At 41.1% G+C, this 13,775-nt stretch overlaps 2 protein-coding genes and 1 non-coding gene across 4 annotated transcripts in view; 1 reads left to right on the forward strand and 2 right to left on the reverse strand.

Annotated features, from left to right (window-relative positions):
- Positions 1-5,967, reverse strand: part of dpp3 (dipeptidyl-peptidase 3) — a 17,735-nt gene extending 11,768 nt beyond the window's left edge. Inside the window, exons 1-13 of one of the 2 annotated variants that reach the window (XM_020599720.1) lie at positions 5,866-5,967; positions 4,554-4,712; positions 4,218-4,362; positions 3,985-4,074; positions 3,641-3,778; positions 3,067-3,141; positions 2,735-2,825; positions 2,338-2,468; positions 1,852-1,982; positions 1,105-1,163; positions 449-643; positions 220-332; positions 35-127 (exon numbers count right to left, since the gene is read on the reverse strand). In XM_020599720.1, coding sequence (XP_020455376.1) covers positions 35-127; positions 220-332; positions 449-643; positions 1,105-1,163; positions 1,852-1,982; positions 2,338-2,468; positions 2,735-2,825; positions 3,067-3,141; positions 3,641-3,778; positions 3,985-4,074; positions 4,218-4,362; positions 4,554-4,678 — 1,386 coding nt within the window. In that variant the 5' untranslated portion in view covers positions 4,679-4,712; positions 5,866-5,967. Of the gene's footprint in view, positions 1-34; positions 128-219; positions 333-448; positions 644-1,104; positions 1,164-1,851; positions 1,983-2,337; positions 2,469-2,734; positions 2,826-3,066; positions 3,142-3,640; positions 3,779-3,984; positions 4,075-4,217; positions 4,363-4,553; positions 4,713-5,483; positions 5,627-5,865 lie in introns of those variants that run through there. The other variant, XM_020599719.1, reaches the window with a different exon arrangement.
- Positions 5,968-6,168: 201 nt separating this feature from the next.
- Positions 6,169-6,250, forward strand: trnas-gcu (transfer RNA serine (anticodon GCU)). The gene has a single exon. It is a non-coding gene; the product is annotated as a tRNA-Ser (tRNA).
- A 1,590-nt stretch (positions 6,251-7,840) lies between these two features.
- LOC109960003 (endosialin-like) lies at positions 7,841-12,447 on the reverse strand. Its single transcript, XM_020599813.1, has 2 exons — positions 11,434-12,447; positions 7,841-9,783 (listed from the first exon to the last, which is right to left on the reverse strand). Exons 1-2 carry the CDS (start codon positions 11,813-11,815, stop codon positions 8,042-8,044), a joined length of 2,124 nt encoding a protein of 707 aa, XP_020455469.1. The 5' UTR covers positions 11,816-12,447; the 3' UTR covers positions 7,841-8,041.
- Positions 12,448-13,775: the final 1,328 nt, after the last annotated feature.

The raw sequence follows: 13,775 nt of genomic DNA on the forward strand, positions 1-13,775 counted from the left end.
TTACTTTGACTATACTACAGTACGTTTGACTGACCTGGACAAACAGCTTTCCACTTCCATGGCCCAAGAGCTCATGAAGCCCAACCTGCACCTCAAATGACGGGCCCTTCCACTTGATAAACAAATCCTAAAGTACAAACACACGGGGGAATGTATAATTATGTGATTATGTCAGGAAACAAGAGCTGGCATGTGAGATTAAAGAGCTGAATAATTTACCTTGTCTTCCTCCTCCAGGAAGGTGAGTTTTTCTTTTTGGGTGGCATAGGCTACAGCCAGCACATTGCCTAGCGACACATTTTTAAAACCCTCTGACTGTCTGATCTCATCATCTATATGCAAAAACACACAAACATGGTTGTTTAAGTATAATGCTGTAAAAGAAACAACAAAATTCAACACTTCATACCACTTGAACAGTGGAAACGTGACACTACTGTATACATACAGTTAGGGATGTTGATGCCAGCTGGTATTCCGCTCCCAGCAAATGTTAGGACATCCAGTGAGGTGAAGTCAGGTTTAAGGAAAGCGTCCTTCTCAAACTCCCTGGGCCAAGGTAGCTCAGGAAGCAAGACTTCTGCTGAGCTCACCAGCTTCGCAAAACGCTCACTCATCGCCTTGTTCACAACAGCAATGAAACCTAGGGGTGACACAACAACACGAGTTATCAAATGAAACCAAAAAGAAATTAAAAAAACTAAAACTGTGAACAGACTTAAAGAAAAACCATCCTGTAAATTAGATAAATAATAGATGAGGACAGTAATATAAACCCTCCTGGAGGATGAATTATGCATACATCCTCCACCCTTCTTTCATTGTTTCACACCTGAGTAAAATTAAATGAACAATTTGGGCATTTGGCCAAGTATTAATATCATGATAGGTTGGGTCATCCTGAGTACTGAGCAGCCTCCTCTGGAGTATGTGACCTTCAAAAATCAGTGTCATTTTTCTACAATGTGACATCCTTGAGTGAGAAGCTGCATATATCTACTTAAATAGTTGTTTTAATAACTCTATAATAATACTATTCTTTCCAGTAAGTCTTCAGCTCTGTGTCACAGCAGTAAGACCTGGAAAGATCATCATGGTGGTTACCTTCAAACTCTCCTCTGGAGCCAAATGGGTCTCTGTAGCTCTCTATGAAACCTATGTAACTGAAAGGGAGAGAGAGAGAGAGGAAGAGGAAGGAGTGAAGGAGCAGTGCAGAGTTTAAAGCAGAGAGATTTCAGAGATTAGTACATAAGAGTAATATTCAACAGCTAGTGCAAAGGTCAGAATGAACTTGATATGAGAGTGAGCTACTGAGAAAAAGCATCATTTAGAATACATTTGAAGAAGTTAAGGGTGCTGCGATCAAATGTGAAATCATCACTTTTTTTGTTTTATGCATTGTTTTTTTGTTGTTGTTTTTGTCTAGTTGACAGATATTTTGTCTGTATTTACTGTACATGCACATGATAATTATATTACTTTCATTACTAAATACTTCAACCAAACGTCACTGCCAAATCAGACCTTAAATATAAAAAACATCTTGTAACGTGCCATAAAATAATGAAGTCCTCAGATTTTATAGCTGCACAATCTTTTGGCCATTTGTATTTCATTGAACTCAAAGCAAGAAATGTCAATTTGATTTCTGCATTACTTCTGTCTTTCATAAATCGGATAACACTTAGAATGGCTTTAGATAACAAGTAAAAGAGCAACAAATTTGTCAAGTCATGCACTTAGTGGTTTGACCTCCAAAATATCCTTAGAATTAAGTAGGTATAGGAAAACAAAGCAACCGTCATTGTGGACAGTCAGTGGTGATTTTACAGTAGCTCAGTGAAGGCTCACCTCTCAACTATCGGTCCCTTGTCTTTGATCCAATAGCGTGAGCCGTCTTTATGGGCTTCAATTGAGCCAAAGGTGAAGCTGCGCCTGTACTCTTCGAGCATCTTTCTCTGGTTGTCATTGGCAGCGTAAGCCTGTGTCAGTTATTTGGAAAGAGCAAAAATCTCAAAAGTGGAACTGTGGCAGGAAATCTACGTTTAGATTATCAGCGTCATCAAATTAATTCACTCTTACATGCCTAACTCTTTGTCTTGTCGCCTCTTCTTCCCATTTATGTTTTGCTAAATTTGAACTGATCTTGTGTTACATCACTTTCAATACTTACAATAGACATTTTATCAACACCAAAACTTAACTACTACAGATTTTTGTGATTTACCGCACAAATGAATTCATATTGTTCTAACAACTTCATTTTGTTCCTGTTGTGGTTCCAAACAGCTAAAAGAATACAGACTAAACACTGCACTGTATTCATTGCTTGCTGACCTGTGCTTGTTCGAGATAGAAGCAGACTTTCTCCATGAGAGGAGCATAGTCTCCCCTCTTCACAGTGAACTCTTTGCCTTCAAAGTTGAAGCTGCCGCAGCATGTCTCACATTCCCCATCTACTGCACAGTCTGAAAAGCAGTAGTACACATTTATTTCTTTTATCACTGGTTGTGAAGTATCATCAATGGCCAAACATAACCAAAATCCTCCATATTAATTTCTCAGTAATCAATATTTTTTTGAGGTCACAACTTGAAATGTATTTAATACAACATGTGGAGTCGTGATACATATTACACTTTGTATGCCCAGGCTGGCAACACAGCTGGTGAATTTTTACAGGCATTATTCTGGTTCTCAAGAAAAACTCCATTTACTTCTTTGCAGTTCTGACCTTTCTGCACAGCTGAAGCCAAGCGCACCTCATAGCAAGCTTTCCCTCCATTGTCTCTCTTAAACAGACGGGTGTTGTAAGCAGACAGTTTCTACAAATGAACCACAAGAACATAGCTCAGAACAATATGATTCAGATGAAAATATACATGAGGAAAATACATGAACCGGCAAAATGTAGGAAAGATACGAATGACATGGTAAATACAATTAGGAGGACAAGGACATGTCATAATCCAAGACTGCAGTAAAAAAGTGAGATGTGATAAGCTATTTCAAGAGACAAGAATGACGGAAATAAAAGCATTAATTTTGGATACGAATTCAGCTTACTTTTGAGTCAAGGAACTTCTGAGCCAGCTCAGCATCCTCCAGACAGCAGTTTCCTGAGAAGTAGGTGGTAATTCCCTGAAGATGAGAAAAGCAAAAATATTTCATGAGCCATGTATTTTCTCATAGGGGTCACAGTGCCAGATGACTTGGAGTGCCAGATGGAAGTCTTGGGTTCAGTGGCTTTCTAAAGGGCCTACTGGTGTTGTTGGAACCCAGTCTAAAAACACCAGCCTGGAGACTATTTATTTATATAATATTTAACCAGGGATAATCCCACTGTGTTTAGAAACATCTTTTAAAAGGGAGCCCTGAATGGGCTAAATGAAAGCATTCAGTGTATCTGACATGAGTAGCATTTCATAAATGAGAACTGAAGAAGAGAAGAGGCCTTTTGAGGATTTTTAGATTAGAACAGACCTACAGTATCTGCTAGAGAGACCAGTCTCCCCCTAATTCCAGCCCTAAGCCCGTGCTTACCATGTTGAATTTCATTAGTAAAATCTATCCAGAATTGACAACTCAGTGGATAGTAACAGGTAAAATAGATGGATTGAACTTTGCACTGAACTCCCACCTTGTCGCCCAGCCCCAGCTGTTTCTGTTTGTCTTCCAGGGAGTAGAGGAGATATGAACAGCAGTTCCACAGAACCTCCATTTCAGCAGACTGCTCCTGAAATGCCTGGCTGGCCCACACCAGAGCTTTCAGCTTGTCCTGGGTGAGTATAACACAGATGCAGACAGCTTAAATATACAGTATATCACCACAGTGGTAAAAGAGCACTATAGATCATATGCACATTATAATACACCAACTTCAGCGTGCATTAGATTGCAGGTGCTGAATGCGTCAACCCCCTGTAAAACTGTTCACAAAACAGCTGCACTAGATTTTACACCCAATGTAACAGTCCTTTGTACCTTAGGTAGATTTGGGATGAACTTGGTGTCTCCAAAAGACTTGTAGTTTCCCATGTTAGCATACAGACCTGCTGCATATACCAAGAAGGCCTAAATATCACACACACAAAAACAATAATCATTTTCATTTGGTATATGGCATAATTAACATCTTTGTACATATTTGCATTTGTTTGTGGAAAAAAAGTTCCAAGACAGCAACAAAAACAGGTAAAAACTATAGGACTTTTTACCTGGTACTCCTCAGAGCTGAGTCCAGCTGCTGTGGCGACCTGTTCCAGTTGTGCTGGCTTCTGCTTCCTGAAGATTCTCTGCAGCAAGACAAAAATGTTTGCAGACTCTGGGGATGTCTGCAGCAGCACTGCCAGACTGCCAAACCTATGACAGCAAATGTTTTATTGGTCAGTAGGGTTTAAGTTCTTCAATAAACTAAAGTCCTAAGTTTTTATTCTTTAAAGGAAATAAGATATATTTCTTTCATGTCTGTTAATCCATTCAGGATCTCATTTGATTTACTGACTTAAATAGAGTGAACATGAACTTGCTACATCCTGAGATTAATAACGTACCAGGCAGCGCGTGACAGGTAGTGGGCATACATCTTCTCCTGAGGTGAAAGCAATCGGAAGGCCTCGCCACAGTCAAGAACAGAGATGCCAATGTCACTTGGGAGGTAATATTGGGAGTCCACCATCTTCAGTCTGAGGTTTAACAATGATGATAAGGAACTGAAGAGTGGGAAAGAAAAAAAAAGGGTAGAGAGAAACAGATGGAAAAAGAGGAGACGATGTGGTAGAAGAAAGGAAGTAAAGAAGTGTGAACTGTCTAAATTTTAGGCAGGTTAAAAAGACTGTGTACTGTAAAAACACATAAATACCCAGATTTCAACATTCCAAAAATCCCAGCTGATTTGTGCACTCATCAGTTGACAATTTTCTCAGCACACCCAGCTAAAACTAATGCAGTCTAATACAATGTTCTTGTAATAGAGCCTTCCTTTATGAATAGTTTTAATGAAAAAGAACATTCAGTTTTTGTTCAGCTGTTTTAAAGAGGAGTTGATTGAACTGTAGATCATTTTGCAGGCTGCAGTTTGTGCTGCTATTTAAATGTACCACATTATACAAAATCGTGTCTCTGTTATTTAGCCTACCCTCATTTATAGTGTAAATGGGGTAAAATTGTAGTAATACACGATAATTAATCATTTAGCCTTTTAACCACCAATATTTACCAGAAGCCCAGATGAAGACTTTCAAATGATTTTGTCCAACAGCCCCAAACCCAAAAACATTCAATATTCAGTACAATAAAACAGGTAAAAGGATCTAATCTTCGCCTCAATATTAACTGACTTATTAACATTAATAGGAAGTGACAATTAACTAAGTCTGTGTCGATCGACTAATCTAATGATAATTATTACAACACAAAAACGGATTTATTCATTGATTCTGGCGGTGGCGCTGATTTAAAAGGAAGCAGTCAGTTAATATTACCTTGTCTGAGCCATTTTTAGTTTCACTTTCTACTAAACCCACTATGGTAATTGGAAAAAAGACTATATGCCTTAGTCAACACGCTTCTACATCCTTTTAAAATCAGCAGTCTACTCAATCGAATACTGTAGATACGTTTTGTCTTCAGGCTAACATTAATACAAGCAACGTTAACAGCTCGAGTTAACTCAACGCTAACGTTAGCTTCTAGCGTGCATGCTAAGTCAGTTGCTGAGTGCTTGGAGCACTTAAATACACTGCCACAGCTCCTGTAAACACAACATTTAGAAGCCAATACCATGCAATATACGTTTATGTATTACTAACTCCAGTTTAACATATTTCAATAATTATAAATCAACTCACAAATCAAAACACTTACCCTGTTTTCAGTCACAACTTCAGCTAACGTCAAACTGCAGTCTCACGCTGTACACTTCCGATGTTCATTCAACGTTTACCCCGCCCTTCAACCAATCACAGGTTGTATATTGTGGGCATAGGGATTTTAACCAATCATGAAGCAGCTGCGTCGGGCTTTTCGGTACCCTTTATCCCAATTTTTGTGACTAATGGCAAGTCTGAAATACACTATGTATGAAGCAAACACAATAAAAATATACATTTGACACGCGTTCTTGCAAGAACAAATAATTAGGAACACTAAAAATAATAACTTCAACAGGACGAGGTGGCCGAGTGGTTAAGGCGATGGACTGCTAATCCATTGTGCTCTGCACGCGTGGGTTCGAATCCCATCCTCGTCGCGACACTTTTCCATTACCAAATGTAATACAGGTGTTGCTGGAAGACATTTACCTCCTAACATAAGGTTAGTTTGCAGCTGCACAAATAAGTCATATAATATGAGTTCTAGAATTAATGTAACACATCTGATATCAAGTGTACTTTATCTTGAGGAGAGACCAGGATCTTTTAAAAATATTAATTTTGTGACTTCAATAACAAGGTCAAGTGTGTCGAGCAATCAAACAGCATGCTGTTTTATAATAATGTTAATTGTGTGAGGATGCCTCAGTACTTTTATTCCAGCTATCAGTTGTTACAGTAGGTTGCATATAATATACATACAAGCAGACCTTCCCCAGGAGGGCCAGGTTCACCCAATCAAAAATATGGCCCTCCCAAGAGAAATCAGAATAACATTATGATCAGTTATTTATTTGGTTGTGATGTGTTATTATCATTGCATCTATTACCAGAATCAGAATCAACTTTATTGGCCAGGTGTGTTGACCACACGAGGAATTTGGCTCTAGTGCAGTGGCTCTCAATGTGTATGTACAATGTTCTTCCATAAGGCAACAAGTTGATAAAATAACACTGAGAAAACAAGAAAAGAAAAAGGATGTGCAAACAAGAAAAATAAACTTGAATTAGGAAAATAAAAAACAAGACTGCAGTGTGTTCACCAGAGTGATGGACCAAGGGAAGAAACTGTCCTTGTATCTTGCTGTTTTGACATACAATGACTTATATTTTGGTTTATCTGTGCTTAGGCCATGGACAAATTCCTCCACTTGCATGTGGAACCCACTTTCTTCAACATCTTCTTGGCTAAAGCTAGCACTAGCACTGGTAACTTACCTACATACCTTCAACGCTGACACTGTTGGTGGTCTTCCAATCTCTTCCTTTCTTTGGTGGTAGAGTGATTTGAGCCTTTTCCTGATAGCCATCTTTAGCAAAATCCACTTTTTTGTGGGTAATACAGTTAGCCATCTTCATGCACACTCCCACATTCAATTAACTGGGTCATCAGACCGACCTCTCAACAAAATTATTAGTTGATACCTATCTAATGTTACTGCTTTTTGCATTTTAAGATGTTTTTATAGAAATTATTTTCACTGAGCAGCGATGTTTTTGTTTCACTTTTACTTATACTTTTACTTACTTAATTACTTTTTATATACTTAAACACTACGTTCAAAAATTAAATGTCTGGAGGTCAGTAATGTATTTGGGCGACCATGGCTCCAAGGCCAGGGAGACTGAAACTGAGTCGCTAAAGAAGTTTGGTTTAATTTGTTCAACCCATTCTAAAGCTATCAACAGTAGACACACTTAAGAAATGTACATTACATTTGTCCCTCTCCTCCATCTCCCTTATTTTATTCTTGTTGAGAAAGAATATTTGGCTTAGAAAATCACCAGAGTCTTTAATTTGTTTACTCACATGGAGCCATAAAACAATAGCCACACACTTTTCCCACATACACTCTATGTTTTTCATCCAGAGTTAGACATTCTATTATTTTATAACCTAGATAGGCTTACAAACCACACAGTATTTAATCAGTTTACTAGTTTTATTGATTGTAAAAACATGATGAGAGAGTGAATTATTTACAAAGGGTGTGCAAAAGAAAGTATTAAGTATTCTTTGATGGAGGAGAGAGCCAGTCAGCTGTACTACATGCAAATAGTACTTTCAGTGACCAGTTCAGCATCACAAGAGAAATGTTAGCAGACATCTGGGCGTTGAACACCTGTGTGTATGTGTGCGTCCACCTGTGTTTGTTTATTTTTAGAGTTCATGCTTGGGTCTTGCCATCACTCCTGTCAGGGGGCATTGTAGGGAGTATCCAGCGATAGCAGTTTGAGAAGCTCAGGCTTTTATCCACTGCACAGCTGGTGCAGTAGACAATCCCCAGAGCCAGCATCACCACAAGGAACACACATAGAGGCACCAGCAGGGCCACTAGCAGCCAGCTTTTGTCATGTTTCTGTTTACCTTCAGCAGATCCAGCTCCTACCTCTGCTGTGCCACTGACATCCTCAGTACTGTCCAACTTGGATTTCTCCTTCTCCCTATTCCCAGTAGCTGGCTCATTTGTAGTCTCAGTTCCCACTCCGTCACTAGCTTCCCTACCTCCCGTCTTAGCCTCATTATCAATTTCATTACCTGTGTTGTATTTTTGCGTTGGGGATGGAGCTGTCTGGTATTGCTTAGGTGATAGGGCATCCCAGTGGTTCAGGTGGTTGTCTGACCCATGAGCAATGTCAGGAGAGAGTCTTTCAGGGGCTTCTGTCAGCCAGTCAGCATCAAAGTTAGAATCTGTTTCAAAATTTGGATCAGGGGTAAACAAGGTCAACCAGGGATTATGATGGTTAGAGTCCACATCAGGTGGGTGAGTGGAGTCATTGGGGCCAGGGGTCAGAGTGGAGTATTCTCCATCATCTGGTGAAGGCTGGCAGGTAAGTCCATCTGACTGCAGGTCATAGCCATTGTCACAGTAACACTGGTACCCTCCCATATAATTGAGACATTGCTGCTGGCAGGGTGACTCCCCCACACACTCATCTACATCTACACACTCTCCTCTGCTGCCCAACTCGTACCCGGGGTAACACAGGCAATTGAAAGACCCCACAGTGTTCTCACACATGTCTTCACAGCTGCCCTCATCGAGGCACTCGTCAATGTCCACACACTCACCCTCATCATCTGGCTGGTACCCAGGGTGGCAGGTGCAATGGAAGGTGCCCGGGATATTGACACAGAGTTGTGGACATGGTTGCTGTAGACATTCATCTACATCAATACATTTGCGGCCATCTGGACCCATCTGGTAGCCCGGGGGACATGTGCAGCGGATGCCCCGAAGTGTCTCCACACAGCTGTACTCACACCCCATCTCCACACAGATTTTTTTGATGTGAGGCTGGTCAGTGGGACCAGCAGAGACTGAGGATAATTCAGGGGGGTCAGTTTGGCTGAGAGGGTCAGGCATGCAGGTGTACCCGTCCTCATTTATCGTAAAGCCCTCAGAGCAGTAACAGTAGTAGCCTGTACCTGTGTTCTGGCAGAACTGCTCACATCCATGGTCCCTGCTACACCAGTCTTGGTTCTGTGGAGCTGCAGTGGTTAAGCAGAGTGGTGCATCTCTGGACCAGCCCACTGTACCGTCATCTCTCTCCATGCATAGTACAGTCTGCTCAGCATCTGGGTTTGAGCTGTCTGTGGGGCATGGTAGAGTAGCTACAGACGCATAGGGCACATGAGTCAGCAGGGTGCTGACAAGGTGAAATGGAGTGCTGTAGACAGCTGGACCTCTCCCCTCATCCTCCAGTGGTGGACACATTCCTTTGTAGTTGTACTGGCAAACATATCCATCCAGTGGGAGTCCACAGGCGCCATCAAGCCACCGGAAGTTATCGTTGCTCTCATGTCCACTCTCTGAAGTGTGGACAGTCATGGCCACACAGCGTGGGACTGCACAAGTCCCAGGGGCCTCGTCACGGAGCCAGTTGATGAACTGGCCATCCTGGTCTCCTGTTGGAAAATAGACACCAAGTCAGTAAAAGTACAGTGTCCCTGTTTTTGTCAGCACATTTTCTTTAGATATAAAATTTACTTTTGCACATTTAAAGTTTTAAGGATTAAGCTTATCATGATTAAAGTATAATCAATTAATGCATAACATGTTTATGTGATTTTAATGTCTTTTAAATAATTCGGACGCTAAAGGTTTTCACTTGTATAAAAATGAGACAATTCTAGTGAAAACCGGTGCAATCTAGCATCTCTCAACTCAATTCATTTCTCTGGGCTTGTGTCACTGGAGTTGGGGGTGTAGCAGAGTGCGTTGCTGTCTGCCACATTGTCTTTGCTGATATTGCCAGTAGGGTCTGCCATAGTCTGAAATCTTCAAATCCTGTGAGCTTTAAGGTACCAGTCATTTTTGTAGCAATAGTATTCTGTAGTTTCTCTATTGTCTTCCCACCAGAACAGGGAGGATTTACTCACTAGGAGCTTGGAAACAAGCAGGCAATGGTGTACTTAAGAACATCTATATAACACACAGGTTTTACCTTGATGAAATATTTCGGTTTCTATAGTTGTTAAGAGTGTGGAATTGCTCTTTTGTTGAACTTTTGGCAGACCTGACAATGTACATGACATGTTGGTTTACAGTAAGTACCACACTTTGTGCAACAAATTGAACTGATCTCTGTCATTATTCCCCGTAGGAACATACTGTACCTTACTCACAATTCTGACAATGGATTATCCAGAGCTGACATTATTTCTTTACTATATATCACTCCCTGCGTAAATAAAACCACAAACTATCTGCATGGCTAGTTGCCATTAGGAGCAAGCGAGAGAATGTTTTTTTTTGTTTGGGAAAATAATGAGAGAGGGGGAAAGCATTGAAAATGTAATGTTTTTTTCTGACTGAAGACCAAAGCTGACGCTATGAGCGCTAAAAAAATCCCATCTGGTTTTTAATGGGCGGGGTCTGTGTAATGACTAAATCAGGCTGAGAGGTGGTTTTGAGGTCAAAAGGGATTTGGAACTTCCCCTGTCGCGCCAGCTCTGTCTCTGTAACAAAAGCAGTAAATGTAATAACCAGCCCGTCAGACCTTTGCAGGGTGAGGTTGAGGTGGGGGCAGCATGATGAGTTAAAACATATTCTGAAAATGCAGTGTGGTTCCTCTTGAACCTTTATGGGCTTTGATTTTAATTTACTGAAAATATCATCAGGGAATTTGAAAATAGTCTCTTTTTGTGTTACTGAATAACATGTGTTTGATTAAAATCTATATAATAAAATAGGTCTAAATTTGGCATTAGTCAATTTAGCACTACATATTTTTAGCTAGAAAATGCCACAACCAATTTAGATCATTAACTAACTAATGAATCTCTCTACAGACTGAGCCACAATTGTGCTGACCACAGATTTTTCATTAAATCACATTCATTTATTTTCCTCATTAGTTTCAGTGCAGTGATTTTTAAAAAGTTGACTGAGAAAAGTGAATGTTAAATTGTAATAAGGATGTACCATTAGGTATTTTTCTCTGTTTTGAGGACATTTTATTTGAGCTCACTTATTAAAATCCAGTAAAATGGCTGCTGTGGTAATGAGCTTCAATATTAGGTACAGTGAAGGATCAAATATGAAAAACACTTTGCCTGTGACCCAGACGAATCCTCTGAGAGGTCGGTTGGATGAGCACTGGCGCGTAGGTCTGTGCAGCCCAATCCAGAGGCGAAGCCTTGATCTGGTCCCCTCTGCCTTGATGTTTGACAGCAGCTCATGGACCACACCCGCTGCCTCGTAGGTATGCATCGTTGCCAAGGTCCCACCTTGCTCCCGGCAGCTCCGTCCAGCCTCCCTGAAGGTTCTCTTCTGGAGGATGACAGTGTAGCATCCCTCCTGGTAGCAGAGTGCATCTCTCTCCTCCAGCAGACCCCTGGCTGCTGGCTGCTCCCCATCTGTCGCCCTCAGCCTCTGGCCTCGGCTACTAGGAGCCAGACAGACCATCAGCAGCCACAGGAAACACAGGAGACTCATGCTGCTGCAGCTGCTACTGCTCCTGATGATTTTTTGTATCCTCCACCAAGACCTAAGGTTTAAACTAGGCCAACATTCAACTGAGTTTCCCAACCTATTGCCAATTATCTTTTCTGACCTCCTAACCAAACAAACCTGTACACACCTCAATTAAATTGACATACTGCAAGTTCCCACCCCTGAGTTTTTCTATCCTGTGTTTGTATGTATATATATAAATAATCAGGTGTAATAGAGCTTTATTCAAAGTAATCTGAGGCAAATATGTCCAAAATTGGCATCTGATCACTTTAATTAACCCTAGACTGCCCACGCCCTGCAAATAGCTCTACAGTGCAGAATCGGTCAAACGCCATTCATACTCAGTCTCCCAGTACTGCTGCCAAAGTGAAGCAGATTTCAACAGATGTTAAATAAAACTAACAGGAGTTAATGCACTTTGGTGGAATTCCCTAGGAAGTTCAGCCGAACCAGTGCAGTCCAAAACAAAGTCCAGTGAAGTACCAGTAGAGTCCAGTATTCAAAATTGCCTAATTGAGCAATCTGCCCTTCAGCTAAGTCCAAGAGAGTTAAACATAGTCCATAATGAACCTGATGCCTTGCAGTGACAGAAACACTCTGCTGTATCTAATCATGCCGGGGGTTTCTTGCTTCTGCAAAGCTGGCTTTCTGACTGAACCTCAGAAAGAGAGAAAGATGGGGGGGGGGGGAACGGGGAAAAAAAGGGCAGATCTAAAAACCCTCAGAGAGTTATGAAAACCATACGGCACCATTCTGTCCCTCGATCTTGCTTATGGCTTCAGACACACACATGCACACGACCTTCAAGTAGTGCACAGCATCCATGGGAGTGGAAAGTGTTTGTCAGCTCTGTGAGATGCAGAGACTGTCTCCCCCTTCTTTTCTCCTTTACCTTCTGCCTTTCTGTCTGTCTCTTGTTCTCTGTCAGCCTCTTATTCTTTCTTCCACCCTCTCTTGACCATAACTCTGCTCCTCTTTTTTCACTGCAGTGAGCTGGAACTTTTTCCAACCCACTAAAAACATTTCAGTATGGAGAAGCAGTAGCTATTGGACTGTATGTAGAAATGTGTGTGCATGTTCATTCTTATTCTTACTAAACAAGGTTTGGGCACAGATGTCTATGCATGTGTTCCTTGGTGTGAATGTATGTTTGTGTGTGGCTACCACTTGAGGGCATTTAGAGGAGAGGAAATGCCAGATGTGCATCAGCCTGACCTTTTCATCGCTGGGAAGCCTCCACTACATGATCTGCCCACTGTGAATGGGGTGTCTGGTAGACAGTCGAAGGCTGAGATTGGATTTTCCATAGAAAAGTATGATTATTTCCCTTTAGTACAGTTAAAGAATATAAATGAAGCCAATAGCTGTGATTTGAGAACTCAAACCCTGAAGGAAAAATGTCTACAGATTTAAAGCTGGGGACAAACAACTCGGCGAGAGACTGTAATTTAAGGCCTACCACACAAACAAGCTCAGCTGGGCAAACAAAAGAAATTCACATAAATGCTAATCATGTTTTTCTCTGGAACATGTGACCTGCCACAATGCAGAACATTCAACATACTAACATTATTATATTCTGTAGCTTTCCTCGGTGTGGAATGGTTGTTTAGTGCAACCTTAAAAATGATAGCAAATGTTGCCTGCTGTAGCCTCTTAACACAGGATAGTGACCTTGATATGGATATGCTGCCGCAGTATATGTGTCAATGCGTGTGTTCTTTCTGTGAACAGCAGATGAGTCACTTGGCTGTTGTGTGTTGGTTTTGGCAGATAGATTAAACACAGTAGAACAATTCAGCAGTCTTTTCCACTTATGTAACAACTATCAGAACAAGAGGGAGAACAAACATAAAACCTTAGGATCCCAGAGAACCTCAAGAGCCTTTTGGGCTTGTTCCCCACCTCCTTCTCCTCCTCCTCTGCATCCCTCATCCTC

This window comes from Monopterus albus, unplaced genomic scaffold (genome assembly GCF_001952655.1).
Source record: "Monopterus albus unplaced genomic scaffold, M_albus_1.0 scaffold42.1, whole genome shotgun sequence".
NCBI lineage: Eukaryota > Metazoa > Chordata > Actinopteri > Synbranchiformes > Synbranchidae > Monopterus > Monopterus albus.